A 23,013-nucleotide genomic window follows, 5' to 3' on the forward strand; every position below is an offset into this window, starting at 1 on the left:
TAAAAACAAGTCCAGTCTGTCCACTCTTCCTCCTCTAGTAACCCTCCTCTGAAATACCTTCAATGCATTTACCATCTTCCAAAGGAAACCAAAACTGGACACAATATTTAAGGTGTGGTCTCACCAGTGCCCTGTATAACTAAAGCAAAACTTCCTTAATGTTTAATTCCTCTTGCATTCCGTTAGGGTTCTTAATCACTTCCTGTACCTGCATATGGACTTTTTGCAAGACCTGCACGAGAACACATAAATCCCTCTACACCTCAGAATTCCACAGCCATTCACCATCAAGTGATACTTAAGTAATATTCTTTTATTTTTCCTGACTAAGTGAGAACTCATGTTTTCCAACCCAATGCTACACCTGCCGGCTTTTTATTCACTCACCTAACTCCCTAAGACGGCGCTGAGACCTGTACAACTCTGTGTGAGCTCCCTACAGCAGATCTAACTCTAACATTTCTTATAACCATTCTAGACTCTTAAACTTGCATTCTAACTGATCTTACTAACATCGATCTTGTCCTGTGCAATGTAACCTGTATACCTCTGTCTAAGCTTTTGTACAACCTTTGATCTGTATTTCCTTGCTTCCTGTGATCTGCCTGTATTGCTCATAAACAAGAGCTTTTTTACTGTATTTCGGTACACAGGACAATAAATTAATCAATCAATCAAGGGTGCAGAATACTATGGTTAAGCTATGTTGTCCAAACAAAATACTTACCTGGCTATCTTCTGTAAATTTAACCACCATGCTTTTGATTCCCTAATCTAAGTTATTAATGTAAATTGTAAAAAATAAGGACTCCCGCACAGAACCTTGCAGGATCCCACGCATCACATCCTGTCAATCTCAGAGACCCATCTATGCATATTCTCTGCCAATAGTCAACCTTCTATGTATGCTAATATGTTACCCCCAACAGCATGTGCTCCTAATTTGTGATGTGGAATCTTGAAAATTTCCTCTGAAAATCAAAATACATTGCATCGACAGGGTTTTCCTTCATCCACAGCATCTTTATAGAATTCCCATAAATTGATTAAACATGATTTCACTTTCACAAATCCAGGCTGGCTCTTCCTAATTTCCTTGAGTTTATCTGGGTGCCCAATTATGATCTTTTTAGTGACTTCTTCTAACTCATTCCCCATGACATTTGATATGCAAGTTTAGTGTCTCCTTCCTTTCTTGAAGAGAGGTTACATCTGTTACTTTCCAGTCTAATGGAACCTTTCCAAAATTGAACAAATGTTATTCTTTTCCTTTTCGATACCTATAGAAACTCTTCCTGTTTTTAAATTTCTGACTAGTCTCATTTCATGCTCAAACTCAATTGTCCTAGTTAACCTTACAGTCATTCTGTGCTGTTCTTTATATTCTGACTGGTCAGCTGACCATCCATTTAGCTTTGTGCAATTGTATGCTTTTTCCTTAAGTTTGATGCTTAAGTTCTTAAATTCTTCAGTTAGCCACAGTGTGTCTTCCCTCACTATTTTTCTTTTTAGTAGGAATGCAGTTATCTTGATGATGTTGAAATATCCTCTTATATCTCTCCCATTGTATCTCTATTGACCTATCTCCTAGCCTAATGTCTCATTTTACTTCAGCTAGCTCAGCTTTCACATTCACATCTTTGTTGTTTTTTAAGATTAAAATACTTGCCTTAAACCCACTGTTTTACCTTTCAAACTGGATGTAAAATTCAATCATATTATGATCGCTCTTCACTAAAGGTGCTGTTGCTCTGAGATATTAATCATGTCATATTACACAGTACCTTGTCTATTAAAACCTGGTCTCTGGCTGCTTCCAAAACATGCTGTGCTAAGAAATTATATCAAATGTATTCTCCAAATCCACATAATGATGTTATAAGAGATCCACAAGTAATTTTAATAAACTGACCTAGTATCCATAACCTACCTCCCCATCCTCCCAGTTACCCTGTTCCCCTTGCATTTCTTGCACACTAAGGTCCTACTTGCAGAGGAAGAGGAATCATAATTGATCACCCGAATATTAATTGAGGACCACCAGACAATAAACTAACTTTAATGTGAACAAAATCCATAGGGTAAGAGCAAAAAATGAGAACAGAGTTTTAAGAATAGCATTGGAGACCCCTTCAGGCCTTAGTGTCGTTTGCATGGTATTGTGTAAATGTGAGAGTGCACAATTCCTGTACTTGATTGTATACATCTCATCCAGGTCTGTGATGAATCAAAAACTAAAGGAGTTTGATTTCTTCCATCACTTTTAGATTACCTGATAAATAGGACAGAAGCTGCCTTAGAGTCGGTGAATTTGATGGAACAGGGACACTTTGAGTACTTGAAGAACATGGAAGGTATGACCACTCAATCTCCTGGACAGCACACCCCAATAATTTCAATGTTTGTTGATTTATGAAGTTAGGATTCTGACCACCAAAAGGTGAGTAACTTACATACTTTTTGCTTTGGCTCTTGTTGTTCCCTCCCAGCTCAGAGGTTGGGACACATGCTTGCTCCAATTGGATCTCTTTCACCTAAAAGCAAAGTCTATCACAGAAAGTTTAATTGGACTATGCCCCCCCAACCCCACCCCCACCCCCACCCCCACCAGCCTTCCCTTTCCCAATTACACCAGGCTGTGGTAAGTTGCAGTGGATGCTGGTCCTCCAGCAGTGCCTTGTTCACCTCATCATGTGTGAGCCTCCACACTGTTGGATGAGTCCACTGTGTTGGCATGTCAGCTGAGCTTTACCCTGTCTTCAATTGAACTGCCTGTGCACTTTAACCAATGGGTTACTAGGCTAGGGAGTTGGGTGATTGAGTACTTTCCTTTACAGTGTGGATATTGGGAACTGTTTGCACAACAAATCCAATTTCAGCTATCCATGCACAGTGTAAACCTGACCCAGACATAGGGTAGAATTCCGGAATCTTACTTTTCAGTATGTGTCAGTGTCAGTCCATGCAGTGATTAATACACTCAGTCAATAAGGAGCCTGAGTTTATTAAAAGCAGCTATCATTTCATATAAATCTAATGGAAGTGTAATAAAAGTTTTGTATGATGGATTAATAATACTGAAAGGTTAATCCGAGGATAAATTACAGATGTGAAGAAGGTTCCTCTGTTGTACTGTTGTTGAACAAGCATCATCTTTGAATTTCTTACATCTCCATTGTCCTTCTCAATTCTCTGTGATACTCTGTACAGATAAGCAAATATGATTTGAAACACTCAAAGTATAGCATTCACTTGGATCTTTCCCTTGGGCATCTATATAAAACCGCTTGCCTTTGTTCCTTAGATGCCAGTGGCCTCCTTAAAGCACTGACCAGGTTTGCACACCTGACTGCAGATACCATAGTCAACGGCAGTGCCACTTCACATCTGGCTCCAACTGATCACGCTGACAGTAAGTATTGAATCCATCTGCTCCTGGAATTTCTTATTGCAATGCCTTCACCAGGAAGAGGCTGCCAAGCAGTGTAGTGGATTGTGTCATTAGGCTAGTGCCCAGGCTACTGCACTGCAGGCACTGGTTCAAACTCCATCTTGGCAGCTGCTGAAATTTCAATTCAGGTAATTAATCTGCAATTGACAACTCATCTCGGGTAGTGACCATGAAACTATTTGGAGGAGACTGTGGTTTTGCTAACCCTTTTCTTCACTCACTGCCCATGTTGTTCAAACATCCACTTTAAATCCTAATGATTTGATGATTTAGATGAGGGAACTAAATGCATTACATCTACGTTTGCAGACAACACAAAGCTGGGCGGGAGGGTGAACTGTGAGGAGGACGCAGAGATGCTTCAGTCTGATTTCAACATGTTGAGTGAGTGAGCAAATGCAGGGCTGATGAAGTATAATGTGGATAAATGTGAGATTATCCACTTTGATAGCAAAATCAGGAAGGCAGATTATTATCTGGATGATGATGGATTGGGAAAGGTGGAGGTGTGTTGAGACCTTGCTCTTTATAAACCTACCACTGAAAGTAAGCATGCAGTGAGGAATGGCATGTTGACCTTCATAGTGACAGAATTTGAGTATAAGAGAAGGGATGCCATGCTGCAGTTGTGTACGGCCTTGGTGAAACCACACCTGGAGTATTCAGTGAAGTTTTGGTCTCCTTATCTGAGGAAGAGGGATGTTCTGGCTGTGGAGGGAGTGCGACAAAGATTTATCAGACTGATTCCTGGGATGGCAGGACTGACGCTTTATGAGAGACTGGATTGGTTAGGACTATATTCACTGGAGTTTAGATGAATGAAGGGAATCTCATACCATTCTAACAGGACTAGATAAAGTAAAAGCAGAAAGGGTTCCCGATGACTAGGGAGTGCAGATCCAGGGGTCACAGCCTATGGATATGGATTCGGCCATCCAGGTCTGAGGTGAGGAGAAATGTCTTCACCCAGAGAGTGGTGAATCTGTAGAACTCTCTGCCACATATCCCATGGAAGGACTTTACAATAATTCAATATTTTTCAAAACTCCAGTGTCATCTTTGGGCTGAAGGTCCTGTTTCAGGACTCTGATTGTAACATTGTCAATTCCTGAGGATCTCTGTAAAGAAGGCAGTATGGATGATGCAGATGTTTTAACTTTGAAAATTTACTTTTCCCTCATGTAGGGAAACAAATTCTTTGAACAGCAACACAGGCTTAGTTTTAAGAATAATTTTCTGCTAATTTTTTTTCATTCCTGCAGGACTGACTGATAACTGCAGAGAGTGTGGTGATGAGAGTGTACGCTATTTGAATGATCTGAAGGATAGGCAGTCAATTGCCCACGCTGATCCAGCTGAAGTGAGGAGAGTAATGCGGAGAATTCTCGATCTTGGACAGGTAACAACCAACCCCTAATCCTCAACTAGGAATGGGATGTCTTACTAGACTATAGACAACCCAATAATGCTTGCAATTGCTCCTCTGGATAGAGAACTGAGTGAATCCCGTAGTTCAGTGTCTGTGTTCCTCCAGCGCTGGGCTCGAGGCCCAGTTGCCTACAGAGTGCAGTCTGCAGCTCAATTTTGTTTGTGTGGCTACTCTGGAAGTTAACAAGAAAGCCACATGGAATGCGAATTGGCTTTGCACTTGGTCTGTTATTTAAGGAGATCATCTTCATTCCATTGACTCACTTTAGTTCCATGCATCTTTAATATCTTGTGCTTGCAGTCTTGCACACGGATCTCTACTCCCACCATGAAGCTTGAAGAACTTTGAGGGAAATTGTAAGTGGCTGCTCACCAGAATAAATGTGTTTATAAGAGATCTGAGGACCCAAACAAATTGCCTGCACCTTTTTAAAAAAGTGACTTGTCATAGAATCCCTCCAGCGTGGAAGCAGGCGATTAGGCCCATCGAGTTCACAATGACCCTCCGCAGAGCATCCCACCCAGATCCGCACCCCCCACTCCCCCATCAAGCTATCCCTGTAACCTTGTATTTCCCATGGCTAATCCACCTCGTCTGTAATGAATGAAACCAGGCCCATATGGATCTAATTGATTATGCGATCCCTGGTCGGGATTGTTAACACGGGCCAATCAGGGAGCCCTGGCTGACCAAAATAAACTGGAGATTCACCTGCACACACACGTTGGTGCTGGGGAAAAAAATAAGCACTACAGCAGTTAGGCAGTAGTATGAGGGGAAAAAGTAGGAAAAAAAAAAGAGAAAAATAAAGAAAAAAAATAAACTGGAGATTCAGAAGGTCTCCGCAGTCTAGGGCTGTACTTTGAGCTGGATGTCAGAGCCCAAGTCACATTCAATTCCTCCCTGACTGTCGCATTCATTCCCTCACTGTCACACTCACTCCCCCATTGTCACACGCTCTCCCTCCCGCACTGTCACATATAAATAATGGGTGACTTGATTACCGGTACCCTTACTTCACTAAACTACACATCCCTGGACAATATGGGCAGTTTACCTTAGGCAATCCACCTAAACTGCACATCTTTGGACTATGGGAGGAAACCCGAGCACCTGGAGGAAACCCATGCAGACACGGGGACAACGTATAAACTCCACATAGTTGCCCGAGGATGAACTTTGGACCCTGGCGCTGTGAGGCAGCCATGCTAACTACTGAGCCACCATGCCACCCTGTCACTGCAGTCTGTTGCAATCCATCAGATGTCTCTTGCAAATGGGCATGAAGAGATTACTCAAACCTGGGAGTGTTTGAATGAAATTGAATTCTAACTCTGCATTTTACTGTCTCTTTTCTGGAATGGGACCTACTGTACAGCAACGTGAAAGTGGCAGTCCAAATGCTTCTTGAAAAGGGTACTGTATTTGTTAACATTTTATCAAGTTGGGGTCCACCTTTTAATTTCAATACCATCAAATGTTTCATTTTTATTGCAGATTAAGGAATCTTGGGATATGAACCTTGAATCAAAGTATTTTTTTAAAAGAAGTAGGGTTTATTTTCTGAATAATCATCTATAGATATTTTGAATAAGCATTGGTTTGAATTTTTAAAATAGTTGACAGATTTAAAAAAAAACGTTCTTTTACTCAGGAATTGAGGCCTAAAAGCATTGATATCAGACAAGAGGAACTTGGGGATATGGTGGATAAGGAAATGGCACAAACATCTGCAGCCATCGAAGATGCGGTAAAGAGGATTGAGGTAATGCAGCATCTGTTTCTAATGAAAGAAAAATCCTTTCTTATGAAATGAAAAACACTAAATGTTGGAAATATTCACCAGGTCAGGCAGCTTCTTTGAAGTGAGAAACTGAGATATTGTTTCAGGCTGATGGTCTTTTGTTAGAATTTTTTTTTAATGGTTTGGAATCATTTCCCTAATTTCTGTTGTCTGTCTCTGTAATCCTGGTCAACTCCCTGTAGACTGTTGCTACGGTGTTCTGTATTGGGTAAAAACAATGACTGCAGATGCTGGAAACCAGATTCTGGATTAGTGGTGCTGGAAAAGCACAGCAGGTCAGGCAGCATCAGAGGAGCAGTAAAATCGACGTTTCGGGCAAAAGCCTTTCATCAGGAATAAAGGCAGAGAGCATGAAGGGTGGAGAGATAAATGAGAGGAGGGTGGGGATGGGCAGAAAGTAGCATAGAGTACAATAGGTGAGTAGGGGAGGGGATGAAGGTGATAGGTTAGGGAGGACGGTGGAGTGGATAGATGGAAAAGAAGATCGGCAGGTAGGACAAGTCATGGGGACAGTGCTGAGCTGGAAGTTTGGAACTGGGGTGAGGTGGGGGAAGGGGAAATGAGGAAGCTGTTGAAGTCCACATTGATGCCCTGGGGTTGAAGTGTTCCGAGGCGGAAGATGAGGCGTTCTTCCTCCAGGTGTCGGGTGGTGAGGGAGCGGTGGTGAAGGAGGCCCAGGACCTCCATGTCCTCGGCAGAGTGGGAGGGGGAGTTGAAGTGTTGGGCCACGGGACAGTGTGGTTGATTGGTGCGGGTGTCCCAGAGATGTTCCCTAAAGCGCTCTGCTAGGAGGTGTCCAGTCTCCCCAATGTAGAGGAGACCGCATCGGGAGCAAAGGATACAATAAATGATATTGGTGGATGTGCAGGTAAAACTTTGATGGATGTGGAAGGCTCCTTTAGGGCTTTGGATGGAGGTGAGGGAGGAGGTGTGGGCACAGGTTTTGCAATTCTTGTGGTGGCAGGGGAAGGTGCCAGGAGGGGAAGGTGGGTTGTTGGGGACATGGACCTGACCAGGTAGTCACAGAGGGAACGGTCTTTGCGGAAGGCGGAAATGGGTGGGGAGGGAAATATATCCCTGGTGGTGGGGTCTGTTTGGAGGTGGCGGAAATGTCGGCGGATGATTTGGTTTATGCGAAGGTTGGTAGGGTGGAAGGTGAGCACCAGGGGCGTTCTGTCCTTGTTATGGTTGGAGGGGTGGGGTCTGAGGGTGGAGGTGCAGGATGTGGACGAGATGCGTTGGAGGGCATCTTTAACCACGTGGGAAGGGAAATTGCGGTCTCTAAAGAAGGAGGCCATCTGGTGTGTTCTGTGATGGAACTGTTCTTCCTGGGAGCAGGTATGGCGAAGTCGGAGAAATTGGGAATACGGGATGGCATTTTTGCAGGAGATCGGGTGGGAAGAGGTGTAATCCAGGTAGCTGTGGGAGTTGGTGGGTTTGTAAAAAATGCGGGTGTCAAGTCAGTCGTCATTAATGGGGATGGAGAGGTCCAGGAAGGGGAGGGAGGTGTCAGAGATGGTCCAGGTAAATTTAAGGTCAGGGTGGAGTGTGTTGGTGAAGTTGATGAATTGCTCAACCTCCTCACGGGAGCACGAGGTGGCGCCAATGCAGTCATCAATGTAGCAGAGGAAGAGGTGGGGAGTGGTGCCGGTGTAATTACGGAAGATGGACTGTTCTACTTAGCCGACAAAGAGACAGGCATAGCTGGGGCCCATACGTGTGCCCATGGCTACCCCTTTGGTCTGGAGGAAGTGGGAGGGCAGTGTTCTGTATTGTCAGGCAAAAGTTCTCCTGAACATCAGAAATTAATAATTTTTATTGTTGGTGATATCGTTCATGTAATCTTTGGTCAAACTTGATGAGCCAATGTTCATTGCATATCTGAACTTAGCCTCTGCGCTAAAGTTATTTTAATTGAGAGCCCTCGTCATGTTTTACAAATGTATAAAAACCAGTTGATTGCCTGTTGTGTTGAGCATGATGGGAGACACATGTGAGAGATTTGGTGAGAGATTTTGTAGTGGGTGATAATGAGCATCTTTTGGATTGGCTGTGGTTTCTGTGGTATCAATTAGAGCAGACAAAGGCCTCCTTTTGCTATACTCACTTAAAATGGGCCATGTGTTATTCACTAAGACTTGAACGCAGAATTCATGCTGCAATCTCCATTTCTTTCATTGTTTCTGGTGTATTTCTGTGGTAGGTTTTCTACAATTTGCTAGTATATTAAATTATTATATTGTGGAGCATCAGCTGGCAGGAAGGTGGGTAGCATGGCATGAATTCTTAAACGGCAATGTCTCTCAACTGTGCCATTATAGAGAGGGACTCAGGGAGAGTACATTGTAAATGCTTGTGTCAGATGTTGCTTTTGTGCACCATCTGCTGGGCTGGATGTGAACAGCAACGGGTGAAAACTCATTGGGCTGAATCTTACCTTTTCTTTGATCAAGTGCGAGTTCCGCTGAGATTTTGTGGTGGGATTCTCGCCGCAAGGCCTAGAAAGTTTTCTCACTGAATCTTTACTAGACTCATCTCATTAACTACCCCAAGCCATGCCATCTTTAAAATCCCAAGCAAGCCATGCCAGTCCGTGATGCCCTGTACAGTTCCTGATATTTGTCTTGGGCATGAGGCAGAATAATGTTGGTGCCCGCTTTTGCAAGTGAGGAGCTGATTTCTTGCTGTAGGGCAGACCCAGGATGTCCTCTTCCCCCAAGACCAGCAAGAGAGGCCATGGCACCAAACCAATGTGGTCTGAGGTTGCCATATGTGTCAGTACAGTCTCAGCAGTCTGGAGGGCTGCACAGCATTGTGGGAAGAAAGTCAATGCCCTTCCACACTCTGCCAGCGTAAGTACTACCAGCTTCTTTCCGATCCCTCACAATCCTGCACCCGTCTCCCACTCCCACTTGCAATGTCTTCCCTCAGGTCTCACACACCCCGACCCCACTAACCGAGCCAAGCCTCTGTGCCCACTACTCACTCGCACAGGACACAACTCCACTCTTCGCCAAAACTAGCTGCTCTGCCGCCCAATTTCACCTCAGGATTTCCTGCTTCTCTCTCTCTCTCTCTCCAGGAGGAAAACAGCTCCCAGATAAGACAGAAAGAGTCAAGACAGGTGATGCGCTGTCTGCCATTTTGCTCCTCACCGCTTGTGTGGAGACCCTGACCCTGACCATCCCAAATGTCCATGTGACTGTGTAGGAGCCTCTGGACTGGTATTGAAGGTTGCCGTTGACCTGCTGTGAGGGCTATCCATCTGGACCGGACTGAGGCCTGCTGACAACCATGCCAAGCCTCCTGGCTTTGTGAGTGTGTTAAACAGCAAGGCAGGGTGAAAGTAATATGAGCCTGGTAGCTCTGGCTGAGGGGCAAAGCACTGAAAGGCAATGCAAAGCCCAGATGCCTCGATTCTCAGAGTAAATGAGCACTGTGATGGTGAGTGAAGAATCTGGAGCTGTAGCCTGTCCAATGAGCTGGATCTGTGTCCCTAAGCACACAGTATCCCTGCTGCAGCATTACAATGAGAGTTCCTAGTGCAGCCTGGGGTGCTGCATTGAAATGCAGAAGGGTCCTGTAAATGGATTGGAGATGTGTCATCAGGGTTCTGAGGTTGGCACACACTGGGTGCCAATATTTATGGGTGTGAGGTGCATGTGACTGGCGCCCATGGAGTAAGCCCTAAGATGTTAGTGCTCCCTTTGGAGTGGGTGGGGGTGACTAGCAGGTGTTCACTCTGTTTTCCATGTTGAGATTTCCTGATTCCGAGCTTGTTCGTTAGGCCATTCGTGCCATTAACAAGCTTATTAGCAAACGATAAATCCTCTCAAATGGCAACTTACTGCTGCCTAGTGAGAAACCTACTGCACTGCTTGTTAAAAGTATAAAAGATTGAACCCGGTGCTTCCAATATCGAGACAGGCCTTCCTGGACTTTTCATCTAACTCTGCCACAAATCTCACCTTAGCCCACGTTGCTCAGGCCCCTACCAGACTCTGCCCATTGTTGTTGAGAGCTGGACTCTTTATGCATTGTGAACAAGCTTTCACATTCATGTATTTCACAAGGGGATCACTGGATAATGAGTCACCATGGAAACCCGTGCTGGTTTCCTCTTCCTGTGCAATCGCTTTGTTTCTCTATTTGTTACCTTAAGAACACAGTGTTCCCATTTTAAAAATGAATAGTTTTGTGGGATACTGCATCACTGGAAAGACCAACATTTGTTTCCTAACCTTAATTCCCTTTGGAAATCTGACCAGCAGTTGAGAATTACGTGTAGGTCAGACCAGGCAAGAACAGCAGAGTTTTTTTTGCCTAAAGGTTGCGTTTTTACAACAATTCCATCACTGGGACTTGCTATCAATTCTAAATTACCAATTGCTGTGTGAATTGAACCTGTATCTCCAGAGCATTAACCTGGGACTTAAGGGGTCAAAGGATAGTTGGAGAAGGTGGAACAGGATACTGTGTTGGATGATCAGCCATGATCATCATAAATGGCAAAGCAGGCTTGAATAGCCTACACTTGCTCCTATTTTCTACATTTCTATGATTCTAAATTAGTCCAATGATATTATCACTGTTCCCATCTCCCTTTCAGTTGGTATCTCAGTCCTTACAAGTTCAACATCATTTCACATATAAGCACCTTACAGCACCATCAGCAATTACGAATATTTGAAATTTTCCTACTGACTTCGATCTTTATTTTGACTAAAGTTTAGAGAATATATTCAGTTTTCTCAAGCAAACTGGAAATACCTCATGACCTGCCTGAAAGTTTGGTATTTATTTTGCAATAGACATTCATTTTGTTTCAGAGATTTATGAGAAATCTCTAAGTGACATCCTTAAGGATCTAAACATATAAACAGAGGAGAATTCTTAATCCATCCAGCATTAGGAAATCATTCCATTCAAATAGTTCTTTGCAGGGATGAGCTGTCTGCAATACACTGATAACTCGCTCAGCCTTTTTGGTCTATCTTTGTCATTTAATCTGCAGGAAATGATGAACCAGGCCCGGAAAGGAAGCTCTGGAATTAAACTTGAAGTCAATGAAAGGTCAGTTAGAAATTTGCCAATCACGTACACAACCCAATTTTATTGAAACAAATTGAAATTGCTTTTTGTTTATGCTAATGGGGCAACTTCATTTTCCTTTCTCTCTCTGTCACTTGCAGAATCTTGAACTCCTGCACAGATCTGATGAAGGTAAGAAATACACATTGGTTTCTTGGTTAAAAAGGGTAAAGGTAAAGTCACCATAGTCCTACCAGACCATAGGGCAGCTTCCTCATCAGAGAGAGACAAGTGGTGGTGGTTTAACCTGAGGGTCACCATGCCTCAGGTGAGGGGAGAGGTCATGAAGGACAGTCTTCCATGGTAACTTCAGCCAGTGTGGGAATTGAACCCATGCTATTGGCATCATTCTACATCTCAAATCTGCCATCCAGCTAACTGAGCTGTACAGGTAGTTAGGTATCAAATGATAAATATAATAGTCTGTTACTAGGCTTGGAAACAATGTGCCTATTAAAGGTTGAGTTCAAATAATCCTTCCTTATGCTCTTTATTTGTTGTTATTATATTTACTCATTGTAAGAGAGAGTTCAGCATGTTTCCTTGTACAGTGGTGTTGAAGAGATGTGATGGTTGTGGCTGAAGATGGATAGTTTATCAGTAAAGTGGGTTCATTTGAACAAACATTCTGATGTAGTGCCTCCTGAAGAGGAGTTTCTTGAATTTGAAATCCATTGCCATGACCCTAATGTACACTCACCACTGCATTCTCTCTCACTTCAGGCGATAAGACAACTGGTGATGGCTTCTACAAGTCTGCAGAAGGAGATTGTGGAAAGTGGACGGGTAAGGACAGATGCTGGTGTCCAATTTACACTTTGGGGTCGCATCTCCCTGATGATCTCAGTCATAACAAACTCCAGAGGCCCTCACCCTAGTGGACACCTTTCATCATGGGTGTTGACCAATTAGGTTCAAGATTGCTTAGGCTGGGGGTTGAGGACTTGTAACAGTGTCATTATGTTAAATTGATGCCAAATCCATGCAGATTCTTTTTCTAACACACACCCTGGTTTCTTTCAAATGCCATTCTTGGAATCACATTCATAACTACCTGTGGCAAAGTAGAACTTTAATCTATGGATTCAGCATACCTGGAGAGGTCACCTTGAACACAATCACTTTATCCTTCAGGTGGTCACTTTGTTTCACTTTATCTGTATTGTTACTGATTAACTCTGAGTTCAGCACGTTGACAGTCTTACAAGCACAAGGTAAATGATAGAATTTAGACCGACAATTCAATTGAACCTAACCCATGCTGACAACTTATTGTATGTCCGCCCACCTAATTTCCATGAAGGGACAAAGAGATCGCAAAGAAAACTATCTGAGGTTAATTACACAAAATTCTGTGAATATCCCTTCTGCTCTGGCTGTTTACAATGGTGTTACAAAACCAATGGATCCTTTCGGTGATGAAATATTGAAATACAGTTAGTGAAATAACGTTTGCATTTACAGGGGGCAGCAACACCAAAAGAATTCTATGCTAAGAATTCCCGTTGGACGGAAGGCCTGATATCTGCTTCCAAAGCTGTGGGATGGGGTGCAACACAACTGGTGTAAGTACTATTTTAGTTACTTACTGGAGAAATTATATTCACATGTACTTATAGAGTCATAGAGTCATAGAGTCATACAGCACAGAAACAGACCTTTTGGTCCAACCAGTCCATGCTGAACATAATTCCAAACTTCACTAGTCCCACCTGCCTGCTCCTGGCCCATATCCCTCCAAACCTTTCTTATTCATGTACTTACCCAAATGTCTTTTAAATATTGTAATTATACCCACATCCATGACTTCCTCAGGAAGTTCATTCCACATGTGAACCACCCTCTGTGTGAAACATATACCCCTCTTTTTTGAAAAAATCTCTCTCGTCTCACCTTAAAAATGTGTGCCTTATACTTGCAATTTCTCATCCTAGGGAAAAGATAACTGCCATTAACCCTATCTATAAACCTCATTATTTTATCAGTTTCTATTAACCTCCTACAATCCAGTGAAAAAAGTCCCAGTCTGTCACCATCCATACCCAGCAACATCTTGGTAAATCTCTTCTGACCCCTCTCCAATAATATCCTACCTATAACTAGGCGGCCAGAGCTGTACACAGTACTCCAGAAGAGGCCTCACCAATGTCCTGTACAACCTCAACATGACCTCCCAACTCTTACACTCAAAGGACTAAGCAATGAAGGCAAGTGAGCTAAACGCCTTTTAAACCACCCTGACTGTGTGTGATGTAAATTTCAAAGAATTATGTACCTGACCCTTCATTGCTCCTGATCTATTACTGTACTGTCACGATAATGGGAGGAAAATATCTGTCTGACAGACGTTCTGGTGTCACACAATAACTGGGTTTCCTGAAATCAGTTCGTGCTCAGTATGACAGAGCAATGAGTGTGTGTCAGTAGAGTGGAGTAACATGAAGATGATCTGGGCTTTTGACCCTGCAAATTAGTGAGGTACAAATGAACAGCTCTCTCCAATCAGGACAAAGCTCCTTCTCACAGGTTGGTTTTCATCTTTAGAAATTAGTTTGAATCTTAGTATTTGATACTCTAACCCTGATATTGCTTACATCAGACAATATTACCTATGAATATCAGCACAAGCCAGCTGTATTTACTCCCCGTGCGTTCGTTTCTTCCACATGAACAATAATGTCCCTTTCTTCCTTTCTCTTTCAAATTGCCTGTCTAATCTATTCTCGAATGTTGACCTTGTTTCTGCTTCAGTTATCGACTGCAGAATCATATTACACACACCCTCTTTATTAAACCAGGTTTTGTATGAGTTGAACTTTGCTCTTAAATAACAATTCTTCCAACACTTTCAGAAGCAAAAGGGTAGTCTGTCTTTTCTCTTGCCCTCATTTTCCCAAAGGTTTGAACCTTTGGATTGGTCCATGTTTATGGGCAGATTTCAGTAACTGTTTGCCAGTTCCATCTGGCTGCTCTTCCTGCTTGCCATCAGGCACATTGGAAGCATTGACAAGCCGAGCATCAATCTGTTTGACTACATTATGGATGCACCTCCTCTGACCACCACATCCCGGTGTTGGAATCAAGCCTGGTGCTTTTGACCCAGAGGTAGGGATGCTACCACTACACTACTCTTGGCTCTGAATCAGAAGATTGTGAGTTCGGGTCCCATTCCAACACTTATGCACAAAAATCAAAGCTGACACTCCAGTGCAATAGGGAAGGAGTGCTGCACCGTCAGAGATGCCATCCTTCTAAGTCGCCTTTAAACCAAGGTCCTTTTGTGGTTCATGTGAAAGATTCCATGGCACAATTTCAGACACCAAGGGAGTTATCCCAGGTGTCCTTGCCAAACTTTATCCCTTAATTGACACCTGGCTATTATCCCTCCAGTGTGGAAGCAGGCCACTCAGCCCATCAAGCCCACACCAACCCAACTCTCCAAAGACCATCCCACCAGGACCCATCCTGCTACCCTATCCCTGTAACCTTGCATTCCCTACGGCTAACCCACCTAGTCTGCACGTACCTGAACACTATGGGCAATTTAGCATGCCATTCCACCTAACTTGCACATCTTTGGACTGTGGGAGGAAACAGAGCACCTAGTGGAAATGGACACAGACACCGGAGGACATGTAAACTCCACACAGACAGTCACCTAAGTGTGGAATCGCACCCGGGTCCCTGGTGTTGAGGCAGCCGTGCTAACCACTGAGCCACTGTGCCAACTCAGTTATCCCAGCTGTAGGCATATTGCTGTTTGTGAGAGCTGACTGTTCACTGGTTAATTGAGACCTTAACCTACTTTACAATAATAACCACACTTCAGTAATACATCAATGACTGTAAAGTACTTTGAGACTTCTGGTGGTTATATAAATGCATGTGTCTTTTTTTTAAACTTCCAATAAAAAAAATCAAGGTCGTAGCATATTATGGGTTGTTTTGGATTTTACCAACCACTGCAACCCACCTCATTGAAGGTTTAATTATTCCAAGTTTGTGATCTGGTTTGTTCAGAGAAGAAACATTTCCTGTTGATGAAACTGATAATATGCGAAAAGCTTGCAAATTACCTAAAACAAAATAGATATAACACAGCCCCACACATGTCAAGAATGGCTTTGCCTGCAGAGGTTTTATATTTTAAATGTCCAGGATCACTTTTCCAATAACATAATGAACTGCCTCATCTTTTATTATTGACTATTTTCAGCAGCACTAAGTGTATGTAGTTGTATTTTTGCATTGTTCACCTACTTCACTCAATGTTATTCTTATCCAAGAAACAGTAGATGTTGTTGTGTAACTATCCACTAGGTGTCACATGAGAGCAATTTCTATTTAATTACCCCTTAGAGCAGCCATTCTCAGCGGGCGCTAAGGCACATTTGAAGGGGGCCACAGACTGAAAACTATGAGAAGGGGTCCCCCAAGGGTTTATGGGAGCCCTGGCAACTGAACCGATGAAATACCCAAGCCTAAGCTAATTTGGAGCCTGATATCATGAAACTTGCAGAAAAGCGCCAAGCTCAAGCATTGCATTAGGCGTGACAGATGTTTAAGTTCATACCGTCTTTTTTTAAGTTTTGTCCTGTATGCCGGAAAATCAAGTTTTCTTGGTGTTCAATTTTCTGTCTATCTGTTCGTGTTGTATCCCTATTTGAAAGTGGGACCCTGGAACCTGAGAAGAGTTCCTGGGGAGTGTCGAGGCCAAAAAAACGGTTGAGAATCAATACCTTACAGTCACAGAGACATACAGCATGGAACCAGACCCTCAATTTGTCCATGCCAACCAGATATCCCAAATTAATGTAGTCTCATTTGTCATCATTTGGCCCATATCCCTCTAATCCCTACCTATTCTTATGCCTTTTAAATGTTGTAATTGTACCAGCCTCCACCATTTCATCTGGCAGCTCATTGCATACACACCACCCTCTGCATGAAACAGATTGTTTGCAATGACACTTAATGCATTGCAAGCCACCCCCTCCCCAGGCCTGCGGAACCAAGTCCACATTCTGTCATAGAGATGGCCTTAGCACAGCAGTGTGAAGAGATCATGTTCATATGGTTTCTGTTTTCTGTGAAACTGGGACAAAGCCAGAATCTTAAAACAATGGCTGTGTGACAGCTCAGTGCTTATCACCCGGGTGATCTTGTTTGTGAATGAACTGATCAGGAATGCTTAAAAATAAAATGTGAAACAAAGTCCATTGAAAATAAATAAACAAACACCAAGACAGGAAAAAAGACATGCTGGTCTATTTGGCTTATGATGCTTTTATCCATCTTCGTTATTTCTTTCACTGCTGGTATTAATGCTTTTGAATGCAAGCTTTTTTTAATCTAGTTTGTTTCCGTGTTTTATGATGTGAAGCCATTTCTTACAAAGGTTACTAAACTTTCCATTGAATTGGAATTTCTGCAACAGTGAACCAAGAACTGAGCATAGACTTTCCAATTTCTGAGCACCAGGAATTATCAGTAAGGGACCCAGCTTTATTTGACATTTTTTTAGAAGAATGAATTGGAGGATCAAGCCTGTTCACCTCCTTTCTCGCTGAGCCTGTTCCAGGTTCTCTCATTTCTTCCCTAGTCCCTATCTAGTTCTGGGTGGATAATAGACACAGCTCCCCACATGTGGTTGATGGGGACAAATGAATAAAAGATTGTAAACTTCCATTCATTTATCTTTCTGATTCCAGAGATTCAGCTGATAAAGTTGTCCTGAAGACTGGGAAATACGAAGAGTTGATTGTCTGTTCACATGAAGTCGCAGCCAGCACAGCACAGCTTGTGGCTGCATCAAAGGTGAGTGGGTTAAGGAAGTGAGACCTTAGATGTCCAGGGGGAATGGGGAAGAGGGCGGCAATTAGTGATAGAGATTTACAGTGCAGAAACAGATCCTTCGGTGTCACTCCTCCATCTTCATGTTGACCAACTATCCTAAACTGATCTAGTCCCATTTGCCTTCATTTGGCCCACATCCCTCTAAATCCTTCCTATTCATGTACCCATCCTGAATCCTTTTAAATGTTGTAATTGTACCAGCCTCCACCACTTCTCTGACAGTTTGTTCCATACATGCACCACCCTCTGTGTGAAAAAGTTGCCTCTTGGGTGCCTTTTTAAATCTTTCCCCCTCACCTTAAATCTATGCCCTCTAGTTTTGAACTCCCCTATCTTAGGGAAAAGACCTTGGCTGTTCACCCTATCCATGCCCCTCATGAACTTATAAATCTCTATAAGACCACCGCTCAGCCTCCGATGCCCCAGAGAAAACAGCCCAGTCAATTCAGCTTCTCCCTATAGCTGAAACTCTCCAACCCTGGCAACATCCTTGTAAATCTTTTCTGAATCCTTTCAAGTTTCACAACATCTTTCAGTACTATAGGAATCAATTGGAATAAGGGATAGTGTAGAACACAAACAAACTGCAAAGGTAATCCTTCCATTTTTCCTGTCAGTTGGGTTGGAGAGAATGTGATGGAGCAGTTTACAAACTTTCAGCGATGAATGGCTTAAACAAAAGCCCAGCAGCAGGGGATTCAGCAGGAATGAGAAGTGACCCAGTGTGGCCCATGAATTGATTGTAAATCCCCTTTCAGTGGAGCTTCAAATTGTTTCCACTCCTCTGTCACATTTTTAGTCCTAGTTTTTCTACACTTCTTCATTGACGGTTATTCGTTCATCCTCTCAATCCCTGTACTTGTTCACTTCACACTCCTATTTTCAGGCTGCTGAAACATGTTGCATTTGCTGTACTCCAGTTCCCCTTATAAATTCTGCTTTTCCTCTTTTTACCCAAAGTTTGGTGTCCACCTTCTTTATGGTCTAGTTAAGTGGACGGATGCATTTTGCTTTCCGTCATTTGATAGCCGGGTACTCTAGAGGCTGATGGATATGTTTTCCCACCTTAGGTGAAGGCTGCCAGGAGCAGCAGAAATCTCTCCAGACTGCAGCAGGCCTCCAGGCATGTGAATGAAATGACGGCAAATGTCGTGGCTTCAACTAAGTCAGGGCAGGACCAAATTGAAGATAAAGGTACTGGGATCACATGAAGTTTGCCGGTTAACAAGGCTTTGGTGGAGATTTGAAGTTTTACATCTTGTGTCCACTTAGATTCTGTTACCAATGTGCCTCTGTTTCTATGTTCCTTAGATACTATGGACTTCTCAGGAATGTCGAGGATTAAACTTAAAAAGGAGGAGATGGAAACACAGGTAATGTAGACTTTGTTTTGGGACTCCCTTAGTTATGAAACATTAAAAGGAATTGTTTGCGCATTGTGCGGTGTTCCAGGACAGCAACACAGCAATCCAAATTTGAAGCTCGACTTGTTAAAACTAAATTCTGTAATCGAGAATTAATAATGTCCTCATTATTTAATTGTAGTGGACGCATGGTTGTACTGAGTCCCATTTTTCCTGAGGGAAGCCTCTGCTAGTGTTGAATATTTCTCCATCAACTCAGAGGGCAGGGGATCGGGGAGAGTGGGGTTTGCGTAGCACACGCTGAATTTAGCATTCGGATGGGATTAGGATTCTTTTTAAACTTCCTCTTCCAGCTGCAGCTGGCTAGGTTGGGAGGCTGTCCAGCTGTTGGACAGGTATCCCTTCAGCACAAAGTCAGAGCTGGGACTCAGAGAGGACCGAGGAAATGGGAAGTTTGATAGGGGAAAGGGCAGAAGAGCAAGGGGTTCAAGAAAACTGGTGACAGGGGGGAGATTGCAGACAAAGCCTGACTAACAGACTGCTGGTCAAGTTGGGCTTCCTCTGGGTGCTCCGGTTTCCTCCCACAGTCCAAAGATGTGCAGGTTGGGTGGATTGGTCACGCTAAATTGCCCATAGTATCCTGGGATGTGCAGGCTAGGTGGATTAGCCATGGGAGATGCAGGGCTAAGGGATCAGATGTGGGGGGGAGGGGGGGCCTGGGGGCTGGGTAGGATGCTCTTTAGAGGGTCGGTTTGGACTCAATGGGCTGAATGGCCTGCTTCCAGACTTTAGGAACTTTATGATTCTATGGGGAGAGATCAGAGAAAAGTAGCAAAGCCTACAAATTAGACATACTCATTGGACTGGTCTAGTATATGTCAAAATGGAGCTCCAATGCAATCATTATTACTGGTTTCTTACTAGAATTTTCCCTCGACAGGGAGGACATTGATAGATTCCAGAGAGGCAAACTCAGAAAGTGTGGGGGAAATCGGTTAACATTTTAGGTCCAGTGACCCTTCTTCAGAACAGTGTTCAATGTCACTAGACTTGAAATGTTAACTCTGATTTCTCTCCAAATGTGCTGCTAGGCCTGCACAGATTTTCTAGCACCTTCTGTTTGTTTTGTTTTCCAACATCCGCAGTTCTTATGAATTTTTATTTGGGGATACCAGTTGTTTGGAAGGTTTAAAAGTTTCAGTGAAGCGGGTAGACAGGCTCCAATAGTTTTGTAGCAAGATACTTAGCTGCCGAACCCAATTGTCTTTACGACCCTTTAACTGCCAGGATTTTTTGAGGCCCAGAAACATTGGCTGACCTGGATTAAATGTGAAAGTGCTGCCTGAATATGAAGCAGGCTCTCTCATTGATAATGAAGTGATAAACTCAGCTCCTCAGTGTCTTGGCACACTGACTCCCTCGTTAAAACTGCAAGTGGAAGCTTTGGAGGCAAGTTGCAGTTAGGATCAGGTTGATGTGGAGGTGCCGGTGTTGGACTGGGGTGGACAAAGTTAAAAATCATACAACACCAAGTTATAGTGTGCAAGGTTTATTTGGAAGTTCTAGCTTTCACATGTACCTTCATCAGGAGCAGCGCTCTGAAAGCTAGTACTTCCAAATAAACCTGTTGGACTGTAACCTGGTGGTGTGTGATTTTTAACCAGGATCCGGTTGGACACTGGTGAGGGCCAGAACCACCAGTCACAAAGTGCACCCCCTCCTGGGCACTCCCTTGCATGTGCAGAAGCCAAAGTGTCTACAAGACAAGCTGAGGCCTAGCTGGCCTATGCAGATCCTACTGGCTTAGAAACTCTTACCATTTCCATCTTCCTATAGCTCTGATGAAAGGTCATTAACCTGAAACTTAAGCTGTATTCCTCTCTTTTTATGTTTTTAGTCATTTTAATTTCAGATTTCTAGCATTTTGCTTTTGTATTTATGAACCTATTTCTTTTTACACAAGTGTTTTGTAGTACTGCTGGATTTAATTTGGAGATTATTGAAAATATGATGGAAGCCAACGGATGGAGATTTACTTCTGAAACTCCAGTATTCCCTTTTCCCCGTCCCTCTAGACTAGCTCAGGCCTGAGTAGGATTTGAGCGTGCCAAGCATTTTCTGAGTAATATTAGATGTTGTGTTAGTAAGGAAAGGGGGTTTAGATTATACTGCCTTAAATGTCAAGGAAAAATCAGTAATGGTTCCTAAAATAGGCCTCCATTGTGTTTAATTGGAAGAACTGTTACCAGATTATATTGTCTGGGAGGATGAGTGAGGACGATAAGAACATTCACAATTGAGACACATTTAAGGTTCAGCAGTTATGGGTGACGTCATCATTTGCACTATAGAAAACGTCTATCTATTGCACACAGTGATTAACCATCTAGATATCAACATTAGAAATAGGAAAGTTTTGAATATTCAAAGAAAGCTTCTCATTCAGGGCATTCTAGAGTTCATTTGCATTCTGGACTATGGAAGCTGGTTGTATTCTGGATTAGTAGTGCTGGAAGAGCACAGCAGTTCAGGCAGCATCCAAGGAGCTTCGAAATCGACGTTTCGGGCAAAAGCCCTTCATCAGGAATAATGGCAGTGAGTCTGGAGCGTGGAGAGATAAGCTACAGGAGGGTGGGGGTGTGGAGAAAGTAACATAGAACAATGGGTGAGTGGATGAAGGTGATCGGTCAGGGAGGAGAGGGTGGAGTGGATAGGCGGAAAAGGAGATAGGCAGATAGGACAGGTCTGGACAAGTCATGGGGACAGTGCTGAGTTTAGAACTAGGGTGAGGTGGGGGAAGGGGAAATGAGGAAACTGTTGAAGTCCACATTGATGCCCTGGGATTGAAGTGTTCCGAGGCAGAAGATGAGGCGTTCTTCCTCCAGGCGTCGGGTGGTGAGGGAGCGGTGGTGAAGGAGGCCCAGGACCTCCATGTCCTTGGCTGAGTGGGAGGGGGAGTTGAAGTGTTGGGCCACGGGACAGTGTGGTTGATTGGTGCGGGTGTCCCGGAGATGTTCCCTGAAGCGCTCTGCTAGGAGGCGCCCAGTCTCCCCAAGGTAGAGGAGACCGCATCGGGAGCAACGGATACAATAAATGATATTAGTGGATGTGCAAGTAAAACTCATGGAGGTCCTGGGTCTCCTTCATCGCCACTCACTCACCACCAGACGCCTGGAGGAAGAATGCCTCATCTTCCGCCTCGGAACACTTCAACCACAGGGCATCAATGTGGACTTCAACAGTTTCCTCATTTCCCCTTCCCCCACCTCACCCTAGTTCTAAACTTGCAGCTCAGCACTGTCCCCATGACTTGTCTGGACCTGTCCTAGCTGCCTATCTCCTTTTCCACCTATCCATTCCACTCTCTCCTCCCTGACCTATCACCTTCATCCCCTCCCCCACTCACCCATTGTACTCTATGCTACTTTCTCCCCACCCCCACCCTCCTCTATCTTATCTCTCCATGCTCCAGGCTCACTGCCTTTATTCCTGATGAAGGGCTTTTGCCCGAAACGTCGATTTCGAAGCTCCTTGGATGCTGCCTGAACTGCTGTGCTCTTCCAGCACCACTAATCCAGAATCTGGTTTCCAGCATCTGCAGTTATTGTTTTTACCAAGCTGGTTGTATTGATTGGCAGGTTACAGCCAAACCATTGACCACTCCATCTCCCGCTGCTGCCTGGCTTGCTGTGTTCTCCCAGCCCCCTGCTTGTTTACTTTAGATTCCAGCATCTACAGTTTTTCTGTCTTTTGTCAGCCACTCAGCAGGAAACCCTCATTAATGACATTGTTGCAATTCCTCTCTACTCACTCGCCCTCTTTACATTTTCAAAATAGCCACCTTGATTGAACTCAGGTCTTGAGGAACTTGCCTATTTTGGCATTAGACATACTGTTGAATTGCTTGCGACATTGTGAAATAGGGTTTGGCAATGACATCAGTATATGTTGAAATTTCTGGTTTACGTCACTTGTCTATGTTATCATTCTTCCTCCTACACAAACAAAATCTAGTTTG

At 43.6% G+C, this 23,013-nt stretch overlaps 1 protein-coding gene across 2 annotated transcripts in view; it reads left to right on the forward strand.

Moving 5' to 3' along the window:
• hip1ra (huntingtin interacting protein 1 related a) overlaps positions 1-23,013 on the forward strand; it is a 141,042-nt gene that overhangs the window by 109,260 nt on the left and 8,769 nt on the right. For both annotated transcript variants that reach the window (XM_043715781.2, XM_043715782.2), the window contains 11 exons: positions 2,268-2,354; positions 3,305-3,412; positions 4,714-4,850; positions 6,535-6,645; positions 11,699-11,757; positions 11,877-11,907; positions 12,499-12,561; positions 13,240-13,340; positions 17,487-17,592; positions 18,702-18,825; positions 18,943-19,004. In XM_043715781.2, coding sequence (XP_043571716.2) covers positions 2,268-2,354; positions 3,305-3,412; positions 4,714-4,850; positions 6,535-6,645; positions 11,699-11,757; positions 11,877-11,907; positions 12,499-12,561; positions 13,240-13,340; positions 17,487-17,592; positions 18,702-18,825; positions 18,943-19,004 — 989 coding nt within the window. The remainder of the gene's footprint in view (positions 1-2,267; positions 2,355-3,304; positions 3,413-4,713; positions 4,851-6,534; positions 6,646-11,698; positions 11,758-11,876; positions 11,908-12,498; positions 12,562-13,239; positions 13,341-17,486; positions 17,593-18,701; positions 18,826-18,942; positions 19,005-23,013) is intronic.

This window comes from Chiloscyllium plagiosum, unplaced genomic scaffold (genome assembly GCF_037043375.1).
Source record: "Chiloscyllium plagiosum isolate Xiang-an unplaced genomic scaffold, Cpla_swu_hap1 HiC_scaffold_24, whole genome shotgun sequence".
NCBI lineage: Eukaryota > Metazoa > Chordata > Chondrichthyes > Orectolobiformes > Hemiscylliidae > Chiloscyllium > Chiloscyllium plagiosum.